Source organism: Metarhizium acridum, assembly GCF_019434415.1.
Source record: "Metarhizium acridum strain ARSEF 324 chromosome Unknown scaffold_276, whole genome shotgun sequence".
NCBI lineage: Eukaryota > Fungi > Ascomycota > Sordariomycetes > Hypocreales > Clavicipitaceae > Metarhizium > Metarhizium acridum.
Genome location: NW_027094025.1, coordinates 193,575 through 217,011, shown reverse-complemented (window position 1 = coordinate 217,011; position 23,437 = coordinate 193,575). Strand labels below are relative to the sequence as shown.

At 52.7% G+C, this 23,437-nt stretch overlaps 6 protein-coding genes across 6 annotated transcripts; 3 read left to right on the top strand and 3 right to left on the bottom strand.

The window, feature by feature from the left end:
- Positions 1–1,846: 1,846 nt before the first annotated feature.
- On the top strand, positions 1,847–3,712 carry J3458_013145 (uncharacterized protein; the record flags this gene model as incomplete). The annotated part of the gene is made up of 3 exons (XM_066120267.1): positions 1,847–2,083; positions 2,169–2,575; positions 2,635–3,712. The coding sequence occupies 3 exons, from the start codon at positions 1,847–1,849 to the stop codon at positions 3,710–3,712; spliced, it is 1,722 nt and encodes a 573-aa protein (XP_065974552.1).
- A 150-nt stretch (positions 3,713–3,862) lies between these two features.
- Positions 3,863–4,465, top strand: J3458_013144 (uncharacterized protein; the record flags this gene model as incomplete). Its single annotated transcript, XM_066120266.1, has 3 exons — positions 3,863–3,935; positions 4,010–4,029; positions 4,109–4,465. 3 exons carry the CDS (start codon positions 3,863–3,865, stop codon positions 4,463–4,465), a joined length of 450 nt encoding a protein of 149 aa, XP_065974551.1.
- Positions 4,466–4,800: 335 nt separating this feature from the next.
- Positions 4,801–6,152, top strand: J3458_013143 (uncharacterized protein; the record flags this gene model as incomplete). Its single annotated transcript, XM_066120265.1, has 5 exons — positions 4,801–4,920; positions 4,979–5,206; positions 5,302–5,778; positions 5,838–5,904; positions 5,962–6,152. 5 exons carry the CDS (start codon positions 4,801–4,803, stop codon positions 6,150–6,152), a joined length of 1,083 nt encoding a protein of 360 aa, XP_065974550.1.
- Positions 6,153–6,295: 143 nt separating this feature from the next.
- J3458_013142 (uncharacterized protein) lies at positions 6,296–6,916 on the bottom strand (the record flags this gene model as incomplete). The annotated part of the gene is made up of 1 exon (XM_007813335.2): positions 6,296–6,916. The coding sequence occupies one exon, from the start codon at positions 6,914–6,916 to the stop codon at positions 6,296–6,298; it is 621 nt and encodes a 206-aa protein (XP_007811526.1).
- Positions 6,917–8,696: 1,780 nt separating this feature from the next.
- On the bottom strand, positions 8,697–10,140 carry J3458_013141 (uncharacterized protein; the record flags this gene model as incomplete). Its single annotated transcript, XM_007813334.2, has 1 exon — positions 8,697–10,140. The coding sequence occupies one exon, from the start codon at positions 10,138–10,140 to the stop codon at positions 8,980–8,982; it is 1,161 nt and encodes a 386-aa protein (XP_007811525.2). The 3' UTR covers positions 8,697–8,979.
- Positions 10,141–19,858: 9,718 nt separating this feature from the next.
- J3458_013140 (uncharacterized protein) lies at positions 19,859–20,476 on the bottom strand (the record flags this gene model as incomplete). The annotated part of the gene is made up of 1 exon (XM_007813333.2): positions 19,859–20,476. One exon carries the CDS (start codon positions 20,474–20,476, stop codon positions 19,859–19,861), a length of 618 nt encoding a protein of 205 aa, XP_007811524.2.
- Positions 20,477–23,437: the final 2,961 nt, after the last annotated feature.

The window sequence follows — 23,437 nt, the reverse complement described above, 5'->3', positions numbered from 1 at the left end:
ATAAAGTTTGCGAGAGGGAGGTTGAATGTGACGGTGGTGGCAAGAGAAGTGTCAGCAGCATTCACCTATTGTTGCCGCTGTAACCCGAGCCTATATGCTTCATTAGAAATGGTTGATATCGTAGAGATTCGCTGTCATCTGGCAAGTTGTTCGTCGATCTCGATAGTAAGACATCAGATCCCTATACGAACCAGAACCGAACTAGCAACTTTGTTGGATGTCAGCCACCGCTACCCGTTATCGTGAGCTTACAGTGACTTTATCATGTCCAAAAACGACCGGGACGGATACTTCGTCAAGGACAAGAGTAGTTCTGGTGCAACTGGAGGCGGAACCCCTAATGACTCCTTTGCGATTCAGAGGGTAATTAATGTGGCACAAGGCAAAGGTGGCGTGGTTTGGTTTCCTCCTAGCACCTATCTCATCAGCCCTGGCCCGCGCTCCGATCTTGTGTACTTTTGTTTGCCGCGCCAATATCTCGCGGGCACTGGCGAAGGAATCCCATTCGGTATCCCTCCACAAACAGGTCCCATCACCACGGGTTGAAATTTTTTCATCACTTACAGGGACATTGTTCACATCTCGATAGTCGACCAGGGTACTGTTGGAAAAATTGCAACTATAAATGCGGGCAACGACGGTAGCTATATTGGCATCAAAGTGGATGGGCCACTCACAATCGGCCAGATTGTGAATTACATTCCAGGGGTACAAGGAATCAGAACAGGCATGCATATCAAGGCGTTTGGTGCCGTCATCCAAGCAAACAATGTCCGGATCAAGCTCACAGCGGCGAAAGCAATATGTATTTCGGGGACAGGGGCGATCTTGCTTCTGGACAATGTTTGGATACCAAATTGAGATCAGAGAAGCGAAGGGTTTCCCGGTATTGAAGCCATGGACGACGGAGAAGTCATTTCCGTGAGATTCAACCGCCATTTGACCAAAAAAGGCTCCAAAAGGTTAAACGAGCGGATAGATGGCTTTTAGTCAAAGGGATATGGCTTGCCACATTCAATAAGTGAAATGCCCTCGCCATCCATTAACTCTTCAATATGAGCTTCGCCAAAAACCTCATAGTTCTTCCCTTTTGGGCGCACAACGATACAGCCGAATAACATGGCTATCGAGTCTCCAACCAACACTAGCGAGGTTCTCTGCTGAGTCGCCGTACGGTTTATCGAGTGAGCAACCCCGATATCCATTTACTGGTCGAATGTCACCTAGCGTCGTTCGAATTCTGCTGGTGGCCAAGGTCACGGGCCAATACACCGTCATTGAGCGACCAGTTCTGATATAAAGCTTCCACCGGGCATGTCGTCCTTCCTCTAGCCACGTGGAGTTGACGCCTCAAGCAAGGTTTAGACCAGGGAAAAAGGCGCAGAGGTCAGTACATCAGATGATATCCTCGCCTCTATGCAATGTTCAATGATCCGCCTCCTCCTCTTACAAGGAAGCCAAGTTGCATGGTGGCGCCGGGCAACTTCACGCAGATTCACACCCACCTGGTTGCTCACGGCAATGCGAGCCCGAGGTCCAGGACTCGAGATAAAGTGGGTAGTTGGAGCACTTCGTCGAGGCTAGTCACAAGGATCGCAGACCTTGACTTCTCTTGCAGCTGGTGGCCTTGCAGACTGTAACCCCGGGCAAGTAGTAAGGGTTCGGTACAAGGCGGCCAGGTATTTAGTTTCATAGTAGGCCGCGATAGGCCCGCTGTGGACGGTGTCTATGCCCATCCTCAAGTTTACATGATTCTACCACCTATTTACACCATTTTGCCGTTGTGCTGTATCTTCCAAATCACCATCTTATTTCGTATCCTTCATAACCGAATGCAAGAGGTTCAATGGGTCCCGTAGGAATTGTCCTCCACGGAGGCGCCTCGGAGTCATGGGTAGGCGACGCCGAGAGCTTCAAAGCCACCAACGCCTTTCTCGACAACTTGGTCAACAAGGCAGAAGCATCTCTTGAGCGGGGCGCAACCGCCGTTGATGTGGCTGCCGAGACAGTGGCGGAACTGGAGGATTTTCCCGAGTTCAACGCGGGCAAAGGATCGGCTGTAAATATCGACGGCTGCTTCGAGGTGCGCGAATATATTTGCCCAGACCCCTTCTACATGATTTCATGTGCGTCTACAAACTAACGTGGAGAGATAAAACGGCCACCAGCTAGAGGCTGGTATTGTCAATGGCGCAGACTCTGCGTACCGCGCTGCCGTTTGCCTGCGGACGACCAAGAACCCGATCAAGCTTGCGCGGGCCATGCTCGACCGCCGAGGCACGACGGCGCCCGTGTTTATCGCTGGCGTCGGCGGCGATCAGCTTGCCCGTCGCTTGGGTCTGGAAACGGTGGACAACAGCTACTTTGGCACGGAGCGACGCCTGAGTTACTGGCGCCAGAAGCGCCCCGACGTGTCTGAACACGGCACGGTCGGGGCCGTTGTGCTGGATTCGCATGGGAATGTGGCGGCAGCCAATTCTACGGGCGGCATGACCATGAAGCCGGTCGGGAGGGTTGGCGATACGGCCATCCTGGGATCTGGGCTGTATGCGGATGAGCGAGTGGCAGTGGCATGGTATGTGAAGCGACCCGTGGTTCCGCGCGTCTCGCTAATGGGATTCATTCATTTCACAGCAGCGGTGGGGGCGAGGCCATCATGACGAGCATGCTGGCCGGCCGCATCGCCAATTTATACAGGAGTGGTGTTGGCATCGCAAAGGCCGTCGAGCAGGCCATCTGGGAGGCGACGCGGCTCTGCCCGTCCATCTCGTGTGGTGTCATTGCCATTACATCCGACGGCGAGCGGACGACCCAATGCAACAGCAGGATCTTTACCATGGCATCGGCAGGCGATGCGGCGCGATGTGGACGCCAAGTCGGGCTGCTTCGCTGCACCATGCCCATCATCGGCCCCTTGTGCTGCTACGAGGACGACATGATGCAGATCGGAGTGTCGAAGCACCCGACACGGCCAGGCCAGCTCACATTCAAGCTCAAAGGCACGAGTCTCGCAGGCATGGATAGAGAGCAGGTGTTTGCCTGGTTTGGCACCCTTAGACGCGCTGCGAAGGCTCTGGTTGAAGTTGTCGGGTCGTCGGACGTGGCCATGATGACTTGGCCAGGCTGCGACGGCGGCCATCTGTTCCCTGTGCACGGTCGATATGCGGCGGAGGAGAGGAGCAGGAGCAGGAGAAGCACGGAGAAGCACTCTGCCATTTTCCACGAGACGTCCATGGTGATCAGGCGGGCATGTGCTGGGGGAGATGATGGCGTGGATGAAGGTGGCGAGGAAAACGACGACGCGGAGGAGCAAAATGGCCGGCGTGCATGTGGGCTGTTCCTGGTCAGCGAGGCCGAGGCCCAGGGGGCTGTTGAGGCGCTGTGGGGGGCCTTGCAGGGCGGCCTGCGGGAGGCCTTGCAGCCGGAGGGCCCCCGAAGCCCCTGTAGTGGCCCCAATTGCCCCCGTAGATGGTCCCTGCTGGTGGACCCGGCGTCGGCTGAGCGCGACGAAATGCTGGTGGCCTCGTCCTTCCCCGATCACCACTGGCCCAACCCTGCGCCCTTTGAGCACCATGGATCCGATCATGGCTATGCAGAGCTTACCGCTGCTTTGGGGCCGAGGAGCTGGGATCTCGACGGCCTGCGTTGTTTGGCTGCCGGGTTGCGGGACAAGTTGGGCGGGCAGTCTGGCATGTCTGGTGTGTCTGGCTAGATTGAAACACCACCAGACGGCACTTCCATGTTGTCTTTCTGCGTTTATCCATTGTACTGCTGAATCACTCAATCATCTCTTTACTCCTTTACTTGTCCTTCGCTTCTCAATGGTCACAACAGCATCTGATCCGGCACCCATCCGCACACCATGGCCGTCCGCACCCAACACGCCAGTCGGCCACAGGCAAACAACACCACGCGCTTCTATCTCAGCATAGCTGGTACGTCGACGGCATCTGCAACATTTGAACACACACCCAAGTCGACGTCTACTGATATATCCGCCTCTCTGTAGCCATCCTAGTCTCCAACTTTGCAAGTGCCCTCTTCCCTCTTGGCACCGCCCTGCCATGTACGGCGGTATTCCCGTTGGCATCGCTAACCAACCCGGCAGATGACCGCCGTCGACTCCAGCTTGTCATCCTCAGCACACGTAGCCGTTGCCTCGCACTTCAACCGGACCAATGTCTCGACCTGGCCCGTCACCGCCTTCTTGGTCTGCTCCATCACCGTACAGCCGCTGTACGCCAGCCTGTCCGACTGCCTCGGCCGCAAAACCATCTACCTGTCATGCGCCGCCCTGTTCCTGCTTGGCATCAGCCTGGCTGCCCTCGCGCCTTCTTGGACTTGCCTGATTCTTGCCAGATGCGTCTGTGGGCTCGCCTCGTCAGGATTAACCATCATGGGTATGGCCCAAATCTGGCATACAAACGTAGAGTGCTGTGGAATTCTGACTTGCCGAGCGAGATAGGCTCCGTGGTATTGACTGACCTTGTCGGCGTCAAGAAGAGAGGTTATTATCAGTCGATGAATTATGTAAATTTTGGATCAGCTTCTGCGTAAATAGCCTAGCCCTTTACCTCGCTCGCCTTTTTGGCACACTGCTATGTCACGTACTTACTCTTGTCTGTGTAGTCTCGGGTCGGTTTCAGGAGGTACTATTGTGGACCGATTTGGTTGGAGTTGGTTGTACAAGGTGTGTTGCCCGCATGCCTGGTATTTTAATCTTTTCCCTTTTGTCTCCTTGGTCATCGAAGCTGATACTTTCTCTAGATTCAGCTACCTTTCGCCCTTGTCACTCTCATCATGGTGTATTTCTTCATACCTTGGACAATCGATGCATCGGAGGATACGAGTCCCCGTGATGAAACAGCACAAGGCCGACGTCTTCTCAGTTTATTCGATTGGACCGGTGCTCTTGTCCTCGTACGTCGGCTCTCCTGATCCCCGTCTCTGTCCTGCAGCGCTAATGGATCCGTCTCAGGTCATCTCTCTCCTGTTGTTGGTCTTCGTTTTGGGAACTGCCGGAAACGTGCTCCCCTGGACGAACCCTTTCATCTTGCTGGCCTTATTCCTATTCCCTTGTACGGTGTATGTCCTCGTCCGAGTCGAGGCAAAAGCCCAGAAGCCAGTCCTTCCCCCGGTCCTAGTTCAGTTTCCGTTCAGAAACATTATGGTTAACGCATTCTTCTTATCTATCATCAATTACATTGTAAGTTTCTTTCCAAAGAGTTTTTCTCCAAAAAAATTTCTCTAGACACATGGTGCGTATTGTATAGCTGCGTATTACACACTAACCTTACCAAGGTCCTGTATAACGTTACATTCTTCTTCCAAGCCGTGTTGCTGGAGACTCCTGGGCAAGCCAGCACTCACCTTGTCGCGCCTTCCATCGCCTTTACCGTCGTCAGTGCGATTTCTGGGGCGACAATTGCCAGGCTTGAAACCCCCAAGCCAACGCTACGAATTAGCCAGGTAATGCTGCTCTGTGGTGCTGCAGGGCTGATGGTCATGGCAACGATTCTTCCGAGGACGGAAACTCCGGGTGCACTGTATAACCTCTGCCTCGCATTGCCAATTCTGGGCGTCGGGATGATGGCGCCAAGTGCGTTGCTGCTTCTGCTCGGAATGAGCGATCGCAACAACCATGCGACCCTGAATGGTGGCTTTATCATGATGAGGTCCCTGGGCGGCTTTACAGCAACGTCCATCAGCACGACCATTGTGCAAAACGTATTCCAACAGACCATGCGGCCCTTGATGACTTCTGAAGAGATCAAGAAGGTAAGCCACGTTTAGTCGCACATGAGAAGATGGAGGCATGTTCACTCATGCGGAATCAGAAAATTAACAGTGTTCGCTTGAACATGGACAACTTGCGAACTCTAGAGGAGCCACTCCGGGGCCAAGGTAGCCAACACCTCCTATTGAGGACATGTGCGAATAAATGCTGACATCAGAAACCAGTGGTCAACGCGTATCGTACGGGTTTTATCGTCCTATTTGGGCTGGTGATCACCCTGTCAGTTCTCATCATATTTGGGTTTATTGGCGTTTCCAACGGCCAAGTTGTTGAAGAAGCGGCATCCACTGCAGGTTCAGGCAGTGTGACTGAGATGGAGGACCTTATGAGAAACGCGGACGATTCTGATGGCTGACGCAGACGCTGTTGCGATACTTGTACCATCCATGCCTAGTTGTTCCACAGTAATATGGTAATTTTGCAAAATCAAACGAGTGCCCCCCAAAGAATGAAAATGCAACAAGGTCTATTATGAGTACGTTTCAGCTATTTGAGTCGTCATGATGCCTTGTCACCAGCTACAGCCTGTTCGACCTCTGGACAAGTCTTGAACACATGTTGCAGAATCTGGTGCGCCGCCTCCTCGGCACTCAACTTGGTCACGTCCAGCTCCAGACTGGCGTGGTCCGGACCCTCGAAGCGGTGAATATCTACGCCGCTGCGGAACTTGTTGAGCAAGTCGCGGTCCACAATCTTCCCATGGGCCTGGCGCTCAGACGTGATCAACCTCTCGACATTGGTGGCCTCGTCGCAGCTCATGACGACGGACACGAGCGAGCATCCCCTTGCGCGTGCCGCATCCAGGTATTCAGCGCACGTAGCGCTGCCCACGGGGTCGCTGGACTGGAAGTCGGTGAAGAGGTAGGCAAAGGCGTGGGTGGCGGTGCTCTGCGCCAGAGAAGAGAAGACGGCGCTGCGGATTGCGCGCCGCAGGTCCTGGTATCCGGGCTCGGTGCGGTGCAGGACCGCGTCGGCCGGGTTGATGAGCAAGTGGTTGTGGACCAGGCGGCCGTGAGCCCCTAGCATCTTCTGCAGGCATTTCGCGACGGTGAGCTTGCCCGTCCCTGGGAAGCCATTGAGATGAATGATGGGGAGGGGCTTCGGTGCTGTTGTAGACATGGCGTTTATTTGGGGAGGGGGTTAGAAATGTGTTTTGGGAGGGATGAAAAATGTACTTTTGGGAGAGATGGAAAGGGGACTAGGAAATGGGAAAGGGAGGCAAATGAGCAGCAGATATCTTGGCTTCTCGAGATATTTATCTACTGTCTCTGGTGGTCTCTGGTGTGTAAGCCTGTTTCCCTCCCCCCACCAGACGCTACACACAACCAAGTTCTCATACTCCTACTTTTTAGACTGGTACGGTTTTACACCGGGGTTGACGTATATTGTAGAAAGACACAATTTCAACGTTGCGCGGCAGAAGTCGATATATTCTGAAGCTTCAACTACTGTAATGATCAGTGATGATTGTTGGTTTGTACAAGAGCACTGTAGGTACTCCGTACAGACATGCCGTCGCCGGCGCCGGCCACGAGCGGATACAAGCAGAGGCGGCTAATGCTCGTCGACGTGCTCTGCCAACAAACCCTGTCATTCCAGCGCCGTGCGAGTCATTGGGATGGACGCGATGCGACGCTGCGCCATGCAGGGCCTCCAGCGTGCGAGGTGACTCACAAACCACCAGACATGTGCGGACATTCAAGCCGCGGGCGCTGAGCCGGTTCTCGGCCAGCGCGGACTTCCGGACCGGGAAGGTCTAGTCGGCTGTCGTCAACCGGGTTGCTGCGACAAGCACCAGACGATTACGGCGGTCTCAACTGTGTGTCCCGCCATGCAAGCGCCACCGGCAGCAGCGTGCTCGGCAGTACGTACCACTCGCGTCAATGTCCGTCCGGCAGGACCCGTCTCCCCGCGACTTGATTGGTCCTGCGAGAACATTGAAATTCGGGCGCGAGTGAGTGGGGCGGGGAACGGGTAGCGACGTCATATGGAGCCGTGCGCCCCTTTTCACGAGGGCCCAGCATTCAATCTCGCATTGGCTTTTCATCACTACGTACATCAATTCCGAGCGTCCGGGTCGTGTGACAGAGTACATGTGCTTTTCCTGCAGGGGCTTTTGTCCGCAAAGGTCCCTTGCGGGGCACAAGACGCGTCCGTGAAACTACTCTTACCCGCGCAACGAACATGAACATTATTATTATTCGCTCCAGTCACTCATTAGCCGGGCATGGGGCTGATGTGTTTTATCCCTTTTGACTGTGAGCTTCCAATGGACATTTTCTCTCGCTGGAGGCGGTTTCTCAGAGGAAGATGAACTGTCCTAAAAGTCTTTGTCAGTTGGTGTTACACTGTTTACCGACACACGCCACGAAGTGGCCAGTAAAGTCGAGGTGGATATGCTGAAGCCGGCAAAGATGTAACTTTTACAAAGAGATCTCACTTTATTCTGCATAATACAACTGCCGCCATGTCAAAAGCCAAGGCTGCTCCGCCCCCGTCCCCATCGACGCGGCACCACATCCGGATGGTGGCCTGTCCATTCTCATTGCGTCAAGTCCCGAGTTCCGAGCTATGCACAGCTAGCTCCGCTTAGGATGGGAAGTTTTGTACAGGGGAGCGTTGCGACAATCTCCCATCGGCGGCAATTGCTCGCACGACAGATCAGCGCACGTAGACGGCAATTGCTCACGCGACCGAGGGGCCCAAACGGCGCAACACAAGCAGGCGCGTTCTACAACCTTACATTTAGTCCAATTGGGGAGACATCATGAGATGGGTCTAGGACAACACGACAAAATCGGTGTATTTGACTACGAAGCACATGTACAAGTCAAGTGTCACAGCCGGAGGCGGGATCCCATTCATTATTGCGGCTTCAATGGATATTTGACAAAGTCGTGTTTGATATTGAGCCATCTACAATCTGTGACGGAATTCTATTTGCCAATGGAAAAGTACACCTCATAGGCTCATACCCTGCAGTACATTCAAGTATACGCTCATACACCGTGGTGTATTCAAGTATACAACAACACACTGTAGTACGTCATGGTGTAGACCATGGTCGCCAGGTAGGTGGTCTCGTTGAATACTCTTTTGTCTCCCGTTGTAGATTGCCTACGATGGCAAGCTTACAACAAGCTGAAATTGACAACTCCCAACCAAAATCCAACTTGTTTCCTTCATGGAGCGCAGGCAAGGCCCTTGAGTCTAGGCAGAAGCTGGACGTCTCGCACATCGTCATGCTGCAAGACCCAGCTGAGGAACCTCTCGGACCCAATACCCCATCCGGTCGTGTCGAGGGCCTTGAACTTGCGCATTTCAATGTACCAGGCGTAGCATTCTGGGTCGACGTGGTGCTGCTCCAGAGCGGCCAGCGCCTCGTCGGCCGTCGTGTGCCGGTTTCCGCAGCCGACAACCTCGCCCAGCCCCAGCAGCAGGTCGCCGCAGAGGGCCTTGCTGCGCGACGCGTCGGCGTAGGCCTGGTAGAACGGCACGCCGAGATGGTCCATCTCGACGACCCAGCAGGCGCCGCCGAAGCGGGCGACGAGGGCCTGCTCTCCCTTTCGCTTGAGCGAGCGCCCGCACTCGGGGCGCCCGGCCACCGTGTATTCCCACATGGTGCCCTCGCCCTTGTCCATCTCGGGCAGACGCAGGGCCTCGTCGAGGGTGACGGTGGGGAACTTGTTTCCGTTGCGGGCAAACAGCTGCAGCAGGTCCGCCATGTGCTGCGTCGAGCCCGCCTGGGCCTTGATAACATCCCCGTGCCTGCGGAGCAGCTCCTCCGTCACGGCCACAATGTAGCGGTTGGCCACGTCCATGCCGGCGCCGAGGCCCCCGCGCAGCTCGCACTCGACGTGGCAGAACTGGTTGAGGTGAGTGCTGTCGTGGTCCTCGCCGCGGCAGCTGGTGCCGACGTAGTAGGCGCCCCGGACCTTGTCGTTGTAGCGGAGGGCATACTCGAGGAGGAACTGCTGGGAGTCGGCGAGGTAGGTGTCCTCGCCGTGCAGCTTGATGGAGACGGGCATTGAATCGGACCCGAGGCCCATGGGCGAGCTGATGCTGCCGGTGGTCAGGGGCACCAGCAGATAGCTGTAGTCGAGGTCGGGCTGGCGGAAGAAGTCGATGGAGGCGTGGAAGAAGGTGCTCTGAATGTCGAATAGCGACTGGTACCACGGAGACTTGAGAGCGGACACGGCGAATTCATCTCCGAGATCCCAAAGGCGCGGCACTGGTTTCTTGCCGTTTGCGGGCTGGATGGAAGCACCTCTGGCGGGCAGCATCTCTCCCGAGAGAGGCTCATTGAGCTCTCTAGCTCGGTTTGCCTCGACGTGCGCAGCCATGGTGGTTGTTGATGTTGATGATGATGATGATGACGACGTTGTTATTCTTCTTGTTGTGATGCAAGGGGATGCGTTAGGTTCTATAGTTGGAGTACTCCTTATTCTTCAGCGAGAGACTGGCCGTATTATATACTCATGTTGACACATATCTCTCAACCGATTTCAGTTCCATGAACCAAAGTCCAACAACAGCAACATAGACGATGCCAACATCAGCCGCCATTGAGGTCAATGTTCTGGTGTCGCGTGAGACTGGGGGCCTTGCATGCAGCCCCGTCCTTGTTGCGCCTGCTGGAGGGTCCAAATCGCTCGCACGGCGCCGGGGCTGTGTCTGGTCCGGTCAACATTTGAATGCTACCAGACGATCCAGTCATTACCTAACGGCCGACGGCCTGGTCCGGTGCGCTCAAGGCTCCGCAGCCGGGCTGTAGTCCGGCCTGGTGGGTCAACTGCAATCAACATTGGAATTGATGTCAATCTGGTTCCATGTTCGCTTGGTCCAACCTTGAGTGTCGCAGCGCACATGCACCAGCCTACAGTGGGTGGATGGGCCCGCTCTACAGTGAGGCCCCCCGTAAGCTCAGCAGGCCATGACCACATGCAGTGACATCTGATTGGTGAGCCAACATTGAAAACTTCAAATGTTGACTTTTCAAGATTGAACCAGACGACGGTCACGCGATTTTATGCGTCTAGATGTCACAAGAATGATTCGGCTTCGGCTATTGAGTCTACTATCAAGTCCCATGTGTGTAATTGGACTTCATTTTCCTTCTTTATGCACCAGGGGACAAAAGTTGCAACTTCTTGCACTAAGCGTTGCCGACTGGCCGCACGAGATATCCTGATATTGATCGTACAGGACTATCGGCACCAGTTAGGGTCGTATAGCCACAGTGAGAGGTATCAAGTATTCAATCACATCAGCCACCTAACTATCGCGCTCTATACAATGATGTACTGAAATACATTAGTCTATCAAGTTGAAACTTGATTTACTATAGTATATTAGTCTAGTAATTGATTCAGCCGAAGGCTGACTCTACATTAATCCATAAGTTTTCCGAATAATGAGGGTTTGGTGCAGGCTTGACAAATAAGTTTCTATTGGTCCAAATTTTGTATGGGAAATCGCGAAAGAAGGCTGGATTGGTTGGTGGCTCTAGAAAAGTGGGTAAAGGACAGCCACCGTCTGTCGGTGCTTCTTTGTTTACTTCTCTGTTTACAATCGTTTACAATCGTTTACAATCGTTTACAATCGCTAAATTTGCCCAGCGATCTGTTCGTTTGCTTGGCCAGCAGCCTTTCTTCCATTATTGAAACAGATGTACCGCATGGTTGGGTATGGATTATGATTCTAGGGGTAATATTAGTCCTAGATCTGAATTGGCAGTCCATTGCCCGTCTTGCGACCGAACAAAATCACCAAGTAATTTCGTTAGCAGGAGGAAATCTGCCAATCCAACTACAACCTGTCTGGAATGCCGGGACCACCGCAATTCCGAGGTAACTGACACCATTGATATACTATATATGCCTCCCTAACCTGATCAAGCGTGCCAGGTCCAAAGGTGCCGTCCTTGCATTGAGAAAGCTGGCTGTCCGTCCTACCTCAGCTGAGAGATCTGCCCCGAAAAGAACCGACAGAGACGCTGGCCTATCGCCTCCTAACCAGAGATCTGGAACCCAACCTACATCGCCAGAGAAGCTACGGCAACAACATACAGCTAGGAGTTTGTTCGGAGAGCCAGGCAGCCAGCCGCAGATAGTGCTGGGGACGCCGATCCCACCAACCCAAGCGAGCTCGCGGCTCTTCCGGGCTCTAGCTCCCTCACCGCCTGTGCCGCCCTCGACCGATCCTGTCGCCTCACATTCTGATCCATCTACTGTCCGAAGCAGCACGACTGGTGTGGACTACTCTTACCTGGCTGTTAGGTTCCACAAGGGCGGGAAGGACTCGCAAGATGATGCCTCCAAGGCCGGCGCCAGGGCCAAGCAGGCCACTATTCGGCGCGACCATCGTTCACGACGCCGTGCAGGGGAGGCTGTGTCACTAACTCCCACAATCTCTCAACTCGGCGTCTTTGAAGGTTCTGATGGTCCTGGAGAAGGTATCCTTGTGCTGTGGTCCCGGCAGTTTGTTCAAGCTAACCACGGAACGTAGCTGGGAGTCAAGATCGACTACAGGCAAATGAGCTCCCAGATGGGGATGGAATGACCAAGGAAGCGGATGACAGGGGACAGTTCTCTGAATCTGATGTTGACGTCGAGGACTATTTCAACTTGCTGCTTTCACCTGCTCGACCACGGAAGTACCTCGAACACCTAGGGGTAGAGTCTGATTCCGATCTAGGGGACGAAGACGGGAACGATAATAGCAATGCCTTGGACGAAAGCCCTCTTCGCTATTGCTCGCGGCAGCCTTCCAGAAAGTCAGGGCCTCGTCGCCGTGCTCGCCGTGGTCCTGCCCCTGGTACAGGAGGGCGGCCAAAAAAATCTCAAAGGCAAACTCGATCGTCGGGGCCGCCACGACGGTACCGGAGTCCAGTGATGATTCCACCTGAAGAATCGGCCGTATTTCACGCACAAGATCCGGTGTGGAATGGGGACCTGGACGCTTGCGCCTTGACCTGTCGTGATAAAGCAATCCTCCGTGAGTTCTGGACAAAGCTGGACAATGACCAAATGCAATTTTGTGGTCGATGTCAAGAGCGTTGGTTCCAGATGAAGATCGATTCTGATGGCATTTGTGCGCGTTGCTGTCGAAAGGATGATAAACGCGGCCCTGAAGAGCCGTACTTCTTCTCTGTGGACAACCAGTTGGATTTTGGCTCCGTACCGACTCAATTGCCTCAGCTTACACCTACTGAAGAGTCTTTAATAGGCCGTGTTCACGTCCACGTGAATATTATGCTTGTGCGGGGCCAGCAGTACAAATATCGGGGACATGTTGTTCACTTTCTCCGCGAGGTTGGCTTGGTGTACAACCAACTCCCGCTTTTGCCGCGGGAGTTGAACACTGTATTACTCCGTCCTTCCAATACGTCGTCCCATGCAAACCTTAGCCGGCAATTCACCCGCCAGTTCCGTGTACGCCGCCAGCCAGTTGCCATATGGCTTAACTACCTCCGGCGCCATCATCCTGGCTATCGATGCATCGTCATCGACGAAGAGCGGCTGAGTCAATTGCCTCAAGATGGCAATGTCCTGGACGACATCCCCCAGAGCCAGGTGGAGGCTGCCGAAGTTGGACCCGAGGAAGATGAGGAGGCAGAACCGGACCTGGAGGACGAGGCTGCGGTGCCGGACCTTTTGGCCAAGGACACGGAGCTCGATGCTCTGCGGTCTATTCTTGCCGGAGAACCAGAAGCTGAACCAAGGCTTTCCACAAGCTTCCAGGAGCAGGTGCAGCACGAGCTGCAGCTTCCGAATATACGGCGCACACCCATTAATGAGTTCAATCGCTCTCATGCCCTACTCTCCTTAGCTTTTCCCTGCCTCTTTCCTGACGGGAGAGCCGACTTTGTTGAGCCTCGGCTACGGTCAATCGACTACAAGGACTACATCGAGCACGCGATGCGCTGGCATGACGGGCGTTTTGCACGCCACCCGACCTTCCGCTTCGTCGCCTTCAATACTCTGATGCGGTCACAGGCCCGTGCACGGTCCAAATTCTTCGTGAAGCAACACGATGGTAGTCATGAACCGCTCACACGGGAGCAGCTTGTTCAGGCACTGGAGCACAGCGAGGACCCTGAGGCGCAGGTGCTAATCAACTCAATCACAAGACATGCGGTACCTATTCGCGGCACGCGCCCCTTCTGGAACAGGAAGAGGCAGGACCTCGAGGCCTATGCCTACAACCTTGGATGTCCTGGTGCATTCATCACATTCAGCCCGGCAGATTTACACTGGCGGAGTCTCTACCAGCACATGCCCCGATATGATGAATGGCTGGCTGCGTCCGAGTCCGAGAGGATGGGTCTCTCGCGCCAACTTTTGCGTCAGAATCCTCACATTGCTGCTTTCCATTTCTACCGCCGATACTGTTTCTTTCGAGATATCGTGTTAAGCAAGAAGTTCAACATTACGGATTACTGGGATCGGTATGAATGGCAAGGGCGTGGCAGTCCGCACAACCATGGCCTGTACTGGATGGAGAATTGCCCAAGAGTCGACATGGTGGATGAAGCCGCTCGTGATGTTTTTGCACGCACGTGGGGATTCCACATCACTGCCATTAATCCTGAGCCGACTAGGACTATGCCCCAGGGTGAGGGTAACCCCCTGAGCGTAGATCCACTGAGTACAGAACTGACATTCCTGCGTCTCTCACAAATCGTCAACCGCTGCCAGCGCCACAGATGCAATACCACATACTGCTTACGCGTAAGGAAGAGAACCGTTGATCTGGCGAGGGATATGGAAGGCGCTGCTGCAGATATCGAGGCGGCCAATGCGGCCAATCCAGAGCGGGAGTGTCGTTTTGACTTTCCTCGTGCCTTGCGGGAGCTGGCCGCAGTGATCAGGAAGGAAGGCAAGTCGTACTATGTCTTCGAGGCGGCGCGGAATGACAACCTCATGAATCACTTCAATCCCGCCATTATACTAGGCTGGCTAGCCAATATCGACATATCTCCTTGCACCAGCCTACAGGCGGTTATTACGTACGCTGCCAAGTATTGCAGCAAATCTGAGAAGAAGACTGAGCCTTACTGTAAGCTTGCAGACCAGGTTTTGCCGCACACGGCACACCTTCAGCCGCTATTATCCTTCTCCTCTCGCCTGATGAATAAGCTGATTGCCGAGAGAGATTACTCGGCGCAGGAGATTTCCCATCTTCTCCTTAACATTCCTCTGCAGGAAGGCACGCGGATGGTGGTCTCTGTCGACTGCCGTCCTTTGGAGCAACATGCACGTTCGTATCGCGTGGATGAAGATGTCAACGAGACCGTCGGCAGCTACAGGAGGTATCTCGAGAGAAATGACCAGCACGAGGATGCAACTTACCTCGAGTACCTGCAATCGTATAATCTCAAGACGTGGAGGAGACTCGCTGCCAACGCGAAGAAGAGAGTCCTGTCTTACTTTCCTCGATACAGGTCCGTGGAGGCATCTCCCCAGTTTGGTGACTTCTGCCGTGTTAAATTGATGATGGCTCATCCGCATCGCTCTCCAGAGGAGTTGCTCACCGTGGGCGGGCAGCGGTTCGATTCCTTCGCGGCTGCGTACAGGTTTTGCAGAGAGCAGCACCGTGACACCCATGCGGACGATCATTATGGGGAGCCAGATACAAATGAATTGAGGGCTGAGGACGACGAATTTGAGCTTGAGGTCCATGAAGAGCCCATTGTGGATGAAGACTGGCATGAACTCGCCCGCATGCTTCCCGACCGCCCGCTGGAGGAAGAGGATATCGACATGCTCGGCCGCCGAGACATCGACATCAATTATGATTGGACCCCTCACGTTGGACGGTATACTGATGACGGTATTCTCAAGGGCGACTACTGGAAGCAACGCAAGGCGGCAAACCGCCTTGACCTTGATGTGGATCATCAGCCCTTGGAAGCTCGAGATTCCCTAAACCGGGATCAGCGCTTAGTATACGATACCGTGATGGACCACTTCCTGAATCAGGAACCCTCTCAGTTGCTGCTCCATGTGGATGGTGGAGGTGGTACCGGGAAGTCATACCTCATTAATTTGCTCTCCGCGCACCTCCAAGCCGCTGCTGCCGGGAGAGGGACACCTGTTTGGCGTGCCGCGCCCACTGGCGTCGCGGGAAATCAGATATCGGGCACTACTTTGCACTCCCTGTTACACCTTCCAATCAACAAGGACTTCAAGCCCCTCTCGCCCACTGACATGGCCCAGCTCCAGAAGAAGCTGAAGGACATCAACTACCTGATCATCGATGAGAAGAGCATGCTGGGACTGCGACAGCTTTCTTGGATCGATGACCGCCTGCGCGAGGCGTTCCCGAGTAGGAATGAGGAGTTCTTTGGTAGTCTTAACATCCTTCTGGTTGGCGACTTCTTCCAGCTTCCACCCGTGCTACAGAAGCCGCTCTATTACGATAAAGAGGTGCAGGGAGTGGAGATCAAAGGCAGGAACGCATATAGACGCTTCGATAAATCAGTCTTCTTGAAGGTTGTCCAACGGCAACGGGGCGACGATCAGAAGGCGTTTCGCACAGCTCTCGAGGAATTGCGGCTCCTCCAACTGTCAGTCGAGTCCTGGAAACTCCTTTCCGGTCGAGTACAGGCGAAGCTAGATGATCTGGAGGTCGCCAGGTTCGCCAACGCCTTGCGAGTATACGCCACGAAAGATAGGGTGAACGAATATAACCACTACCACCTCGACCGCCTCGGCCGGCCAGTCATTCAGGTCAAGGCTAAGAATGTCGGCCTTGGCGCGGCTGCGGCGCCTGATGACAAGGCGGGCAACCTTGCGAAGCAGATCCCTATATGCATTGGCGCCCGTCTGATGCTGACATCTAACCTTTGGCAGCCAGTTGGTCTCTGCAACGGCGCTCGCGGTACCGTTTACGATATCGGCTGGGCACCGGGGGCTGACCCAGTCCAAGACCCTCCCTGTGTTATCATGATGGAGTTTGACAAGTACAGTGGACCTGTGTTCCTGACCACCGCTGATGGCAGAAAGATTGTCCCGATTCTCCCAGTAGACAGGGACTTCCTCATCGGAAGCACTCTCTGCACTCGCACGCAGTTTCCCCTGATCGTATGCTACGCCATTACGGTTCACAAGTCGCAGAGCATCACTGAAGATGTCATCGTGACAGATCTCTCCTGTCGGGACTTTCAGACTGGTTTAAGCTACGTAGCTGTCTCTCGCGTAAAAACGCTCCAGGGCTTGATGCTGGATGCGCCCTTTGATCGTGGTCACCTGTTTTACGAGTCTCCACCAGAGGGTATGAAGATGAAGATGAGGGATGAGCGGCATAGAAGACGACAGGTCCTTACACGGAATCCATATAGGTCAGACCACGGCTCTGCATAACTAGATAGCTAGCTAAATGTAATGGCTTAATAGTTGCTTGGCCCAAGGACTCCCAGCCTTCGGATGATCGTACCCCTTGCACCCACAGCTCTAACGTGCAAGGGGTGGCGTAGTATTTTACTTGATATACTACGGTATACTATTGAGTGTATAATTACAATATTGCAGTATATTGGTGTATACTTGTCAGTTGGTAATATATTCTGCCACAGACTGTAGGTGCCTCAGTGTCTCACCATTGTCCTGTCAGTGAATCCTTGTATCGAGAGGTGCTCCGGAATAGATTGTGGACCTCGGAAGTGAATAATTTCATGCACTCCCTAGTCTACCAACACTTGAAAGCCACCGAACAGCTGGGAAAGCCACGCCTCATGAGTATTATCGGCAGATGCTCTAACATAGTGACTAGATCCCCTGTATGAAGGGGCAAAAAAGACCCGTCACTATGGGTCTTGCGAAAGTTTCGTACTTCTATCTCCACAGCCTGTAATCTTTCCTGCATTTCTAGCCTTGGCAAGTTAGTATTACCGCCATATGACCGCCATACACCATCCTTTAACGACATATTAATACCCTCACTAATTGCAGGGAATTATTCTTGCTTGCCCTGCGCCATCATTTGACTTTTTTAGCACAAGTTGTTTGCCCAAGGTCCCCCTCCGTTTGGATCAGCTCGCAGGCCTGATTCGGTGAACCCCTGATAAATCAGCTTGATTAGAGAAAGGCGGAGCTTGAATTGATATTCGAGTTTCTCAGGGTATGTTCAATTTCATTAGCCACCTTGATGATCTGCCGTACTGGCGAAAATGCTGCAGGAGAGGGCGCAGATCCGGCCGTTTTCATCCCTGTAAGTCGCTCCTTCGAAGCTTTTGGGATGAGGAGTAATTTGGCGGGTCTAATGCGAACCTTCCAGAGTACAGAGAACTATAGTACTCTCCTTATACTACGGACCACAAACACCATCGACGATAGGTAAGGACCTAAGCTTGGAGATGTCAACAATGCTGTCTCGTACAGCTGCTAAAGCCGTTGTGCGCTTTGACGGCTACAAAACCACAACATAAAGGGGTTAAATTGTGTGGAACTCCGTGTAAGCCCAAAAAAATAAGACATTGTGTTCTTTATAATATGTGATACATTTTATTATACGGTAAAAGCCAGTACCGCTGAGGATCAGGAGTCGTCTACCGCCGGCCGCCTTCTTCGCTCTCTGTCGCCTAAAGTGCTCCGGCCCTAGAAGTCTCAACCGATCGTTCGACTGATTAAAGTCGAAGCAAACATGGATGTACCCGAGTCCAGCTCCATTTGTTGATATCCTTGCTCATGTGAGGCGTACTGCGAATATGCTTCCCGTAGGCAGGACAATTTTTATTGCCGTAGCTGGCTCTCTATTCCCCGACATGCTCAAGTAATAGGTCCCCCATCGTTTAATTATAACTAACCAGCCCTTGTTTATGCTCTTCTCCATGTTCCAGGTATCCCCCGGGCGGATACTATTTATTTAGATAATCTCGTAGAAACTTGAAGCAATCGGTAAAACGTTCTAGAAGCTTGGCGGTCAGAATAAACTTTCCTCTCTGGTCGCTGACAGTACTCATAATGCTTGACAAATTTGAGAAGGTGGGTATCTGTTGTGCATTAATCGCGGGTATCACTCGGTTGAAGTGATCTACTCACCGTTGCTCAAGGACGTCAATTGCCGCGTCTGTAACGACCTCGGCTCGCATAGCAGGTTTAATTAGGTCTTGAAATTCAATACAGTTGCAAATGGCCTGCGCTTGGATTTTAGAAAACTTCTTATTGGCTAGTTCGGTTGACTTTAGTTCTCGGCCCTCTATCTTTAAGACGCATCCGAGGCGGTTCGACACACGCGAGATTGTTTGGTTGCAGTGACCAGTTTGGCATCAGGGCTATCCGAAAGGTCTCTATAGCTTCCCAAACACGCCTCGACTAACTTGGTATCGTGATAGTCCCAAAACGCGCTATTGTCGCTAAACATTAGGCCGAAAAGGTTGGTAGCCGAGGAGGAGATGAGCACCAGACCACCTACCCTATGAATATGGTGACCCGATATGCACCATGGCCAAATAAGTCCAGTACGGCGGGGCATTCGTATGTAGGTCTGCCGATGGTACTGCATTATCTGAGCACCAGCTGCAACAAAGTCGGATCTCAGAGACCGGGCGCGGGCCGTGAGACAATGGCATAATGTGTCATGATTTCATGGCGCATCTACGGACTCCCCAGATGCGTCGTGGCTGCTCCATCGCAGGATGACTTTTGGTCTTGTGGGTTGTATTGTAATTACCGTTTCCTAGCCCTCAACTTCTTACACAACCTCGATAACGTTATCGGTGTGCCCCTAAAGACGTCTCTGTTGGGCGTTTGACATTTCCTCTTTCCACCAAACGTCGTCCAACTTTACGGGGCCCATGTCAGGGCTAACTTCGTTCCTTGGGTCCTTGTTTGCGCCAACCGCTACCGGTTCACCTCTGTTGTAGTAACACATTCAATCTCTAGACTCTAGTCATGTTTCATAGCATTTGATGAACTTTTGTATTCTATTATAATTGTTGGTGTATCTAACGACTTTGCTGATTAGTTGTAGACGTCTTAGACCTCCGACAAGGCTTGGGAAACAGGGTATTTTGTCGTCGCTGATGCATCTTAAAGAAGTGGTTTCTCTAGTCATGTGTCAGCAGTCTGAAAGCACAAAAACGCACGCAACACACGCAAGTCTCACCATGTTGTCCATTCTGCTAAATACTCGACTGCACGAGGCATCTAAACACGCGATATTGGGCTCGTGCGAGCGCATGTGTCGCTCATAATCCTTCCTGGTGGCAAAGCCTAGCCCCAGGGCGGCACAGTCAGGTCGGACGCAGAAAAAGACTTTGGTGTGGGAAGCGTAATGCTTTCGGAGATCGCATGCGCGGTGGAAAATGCTCCCTGATCTGCAACCTGCATAACTGCATCGCCAGTTTCCACCTTCGTCAAGAAACCCCATCTCGTACACATCCCTAGGAACCCAGTCGCTCGCGTTGGAAGACTCTGGAGAAGCATCTTCCGTCGTCTCCGTGTATAGGTGTCTGCTAGCAAGCCCGGCCGATTCCCCTGCCAAGCGCGTGTCGAACACGTTGTCCAACTCCACAAGGTGGCTTCGCGGGTCAAAGGACAGGCCGGACTCTAGGCAGAGGTTTTCAGCAAAAGCTGAATCGTCCGGGTCGCCTCTGGGAGAGTTAATCCACTTTATGGAATAATGGTCTGCCATGAGAGACCCGGATATACCGGAGTACATGGCAGGATATATCATATTGTCGGGGCAAGAAGCGCATTCTGAGTTCCTGCCTTTAAGGAACGGCGGCGTTTGATAGGTCGGCGGTAGGCTCCACGGCACATGTTGGGGATGACTTGCTTGTAAATTCCACGTGTGGTCCTCCTTAAAGTAATCATTAGGCGACAAGCTATGATTCAAGTGTGGTGATGAACAGATGGTGGTTGGTTGAAGCGGTTAATACAAGGACCAGGCGGATTTGACTTACAGAAAGCTCAGCATTCTCTAGCGGCGGAACTCCTGATTGGAAAAGAGCACATCTGTCAGTGGATGAGCCATCCATCATGGTCAGTGGCAGGCCTGCCAAGGGGGAATTTGAAGGCGTTCAAAGTGTGGATTATATGCAATACGTGCTGCGCAGTAGTTATATGTATCCTGCGTCGAGGGTGTACATGGCATCATCCGAGAAATTATTCGTTTAGACTACACTTCATAGATGCGGTGCCAGTTCCCGACACCATGGAGCACACCGAAGTGGCAGTGAAATCCAGGTCTTCATGCGGAGTAACCGTGCGTGCCACTTGACTACGAATGTACTTTCTCGGGTTTGCGTACGGAGTACTGTTGTGCTACCTTGAGGGCTCAGTCGAGTGGGACATGGCAAGGGTGCTTGGCTCAAAACTTGGACCAACTGGGCAGTCAATCAGTTGATGGGCACCGGTTCACTGACAACTCGACCCCAACGCTGTCAAGTATCGCGACAAGTGCCGGGTGGCGCATTGTTTCTAGCGCGACGAATAGGGGATAGAGGCGGACCCGTCCCAAACTCTAAACCGGGGGTCGCATCTTGTCAGCTGGTCTGATTGGGGGAATCCGCACCCCTTTGCTAGTTTAGGTATGGCGTCTCGCATTTGCGTGAGCAACCGGCCGCACTAATCTTGCATTAGGTTTTCATAATTCCTGCAGGGCCAAACATTGAATTTAATGGTTTTGGTTTTCCAGGACATGCTCTGCCACCGTTGCTGAGCAATGCCTGCGCGTCATACTAGGTCTGTCAGTCTCTCGTTATCTCGCGCTGCCATCTTGTACCGGTATCCAGCCGACCATTATGAGCCCCTCGGAAAAAGACTAGGCGGCTTTGAGGCCTAGCCCGCCAAGACACCAGACAGCTCTGCCGCGAACCGAATTTTTCTTGAGCGGTATTATTACCTTTAATAACATCTTTCCTTGCGCTATCCCAATCTAGATGCGCTGCTATCTCAGCTTTTGGTCCGGTCTCCGGTGCCCATCGAGGCAATGCCGTGTTTCCCCGCCTCCGCCGAGCGACCCCAGGTGTAATTTGTTTTGATATACCCCAGGGACAAATCGTATGCTCTCCGGCACTTTTGGTCATTTACGTCGCTCCACGGCATTCAGCTTTGTGCTTGGCCCCTGTCAGAGGCCATAGTGAGGAGAGAGAGAGGGCCGAAAGGGCAAATTTGCACGCTGGATATCGGGGTATTCGGCCAAGGGTCCGCTATCGCCGGATCCCCTTGCCCCATCACTGAACGGTTAACCCTATAACCGTCATGATGGCCCCTGTCAATATGTCGAGACCAAGTATGTCATTTAAGTCAAGAGCTATAATTATACTGCTACCTGCGCGGGTGGAATAGTCTCGTGATGCGCATGTTTGGCCTTCTCCTCGGAGCAGACAGCGCTAAGTGCCTGGAGGCAACGATACTATATAACCGTCGTGACGTGAACAGTGTGAATGCAGTTCCAGAGGCCCACCTAGCTCCTGTTATGCTAGAATCCTTGTGATCTCGCGTGCTCCTTTCATCAATGTCTGGGCATTCTTACAATGAATAGTCTGGATTGTAAGAGTGATTAGGATATGTGCTAGATTCTGGTATTATGTAATCTTTATAAGTTCTCTAAACCATTTGCTCAACACCTTCCAGGCATGCTTTGAAGCACAGCAGCCATGGCTCGAATCTACAGAGTCGCAAGGTTGGTCAGTCTTTGTGAAAGAGCAAACAGTCTTCTTTGCCGACCCGACAGCACGCAGTCGTTTGCAATTCGGCCCCAGCGATACAGGCAAGCTAACCTAGACGGTCGAGTACGCTGGTGACTTAACTCACTCCAGGCTAAACATCGCGGTGCTACCGGACGAGTTTCTCCTTACATAGCGGCCCACGTTGTTTATTCGCCATCCTGCGCTAGCGTTTCCAACCCTATACCGCACAGTCATCAAGAGAGAGGGCAAAGTCTCAGCAGCTGCAAATAACTTTGCTTAATTCTTGATAACTGTGGAATGGACTCGATCTCTTTATAACTTCCATGTGCAGAACCGAGAGTCGTTTCCCTGTCCGCCAGATCAGAGTCTAGAGTGGCTTATTATACTAGATGCTAATGATATTATAGCTCATCCTGCCACTGTAGTTCTGTATTGCGAAAAATAGGCATGGGTCTACGGAACCAAGTAAAGTTAAAAGAGCTATTCAAGATAAAGTCTAATTAGCTAGCAACGCGAATAAGTCTATACTAGTTAATAAGAATTAATGCAAGTGAAATTGCTTTTAGGATTAGTATTAATGATGAGGCTGGCAAGTGGCGGTCTGGGTTTGGGGATCGATTTGGCTGAGCACATTGAGAAGCTAGTCCGAGGAGCGATGGTTGATTGCGAGTATTTGAGAGCAAGGGGATTGCGAGCTAACTAGGGTTAATATAATGTAATCATGTAATTCTGTTGATAGACATACAAGTTAAAGGAACCCGGGTCTTTTTTAGGAAACCCGAAAAAGATTTCAGGTCCCGATCCGCTTCTCATATCGGATTGTTTCCAAGCATGGTAGCTTTAGCGCTGAAACAACAGGCTCGACAGTGTATTAACCATACGCAAGTGCTTTACTAGATCCTGCTTAACATTTCCTTGGATGCAACTATAAATCATGCGCCAATAACTTGTAATTGTATAGCTTAACCCTAGCTTTTTTAATTCCTCTTGAGCTGTCTTAA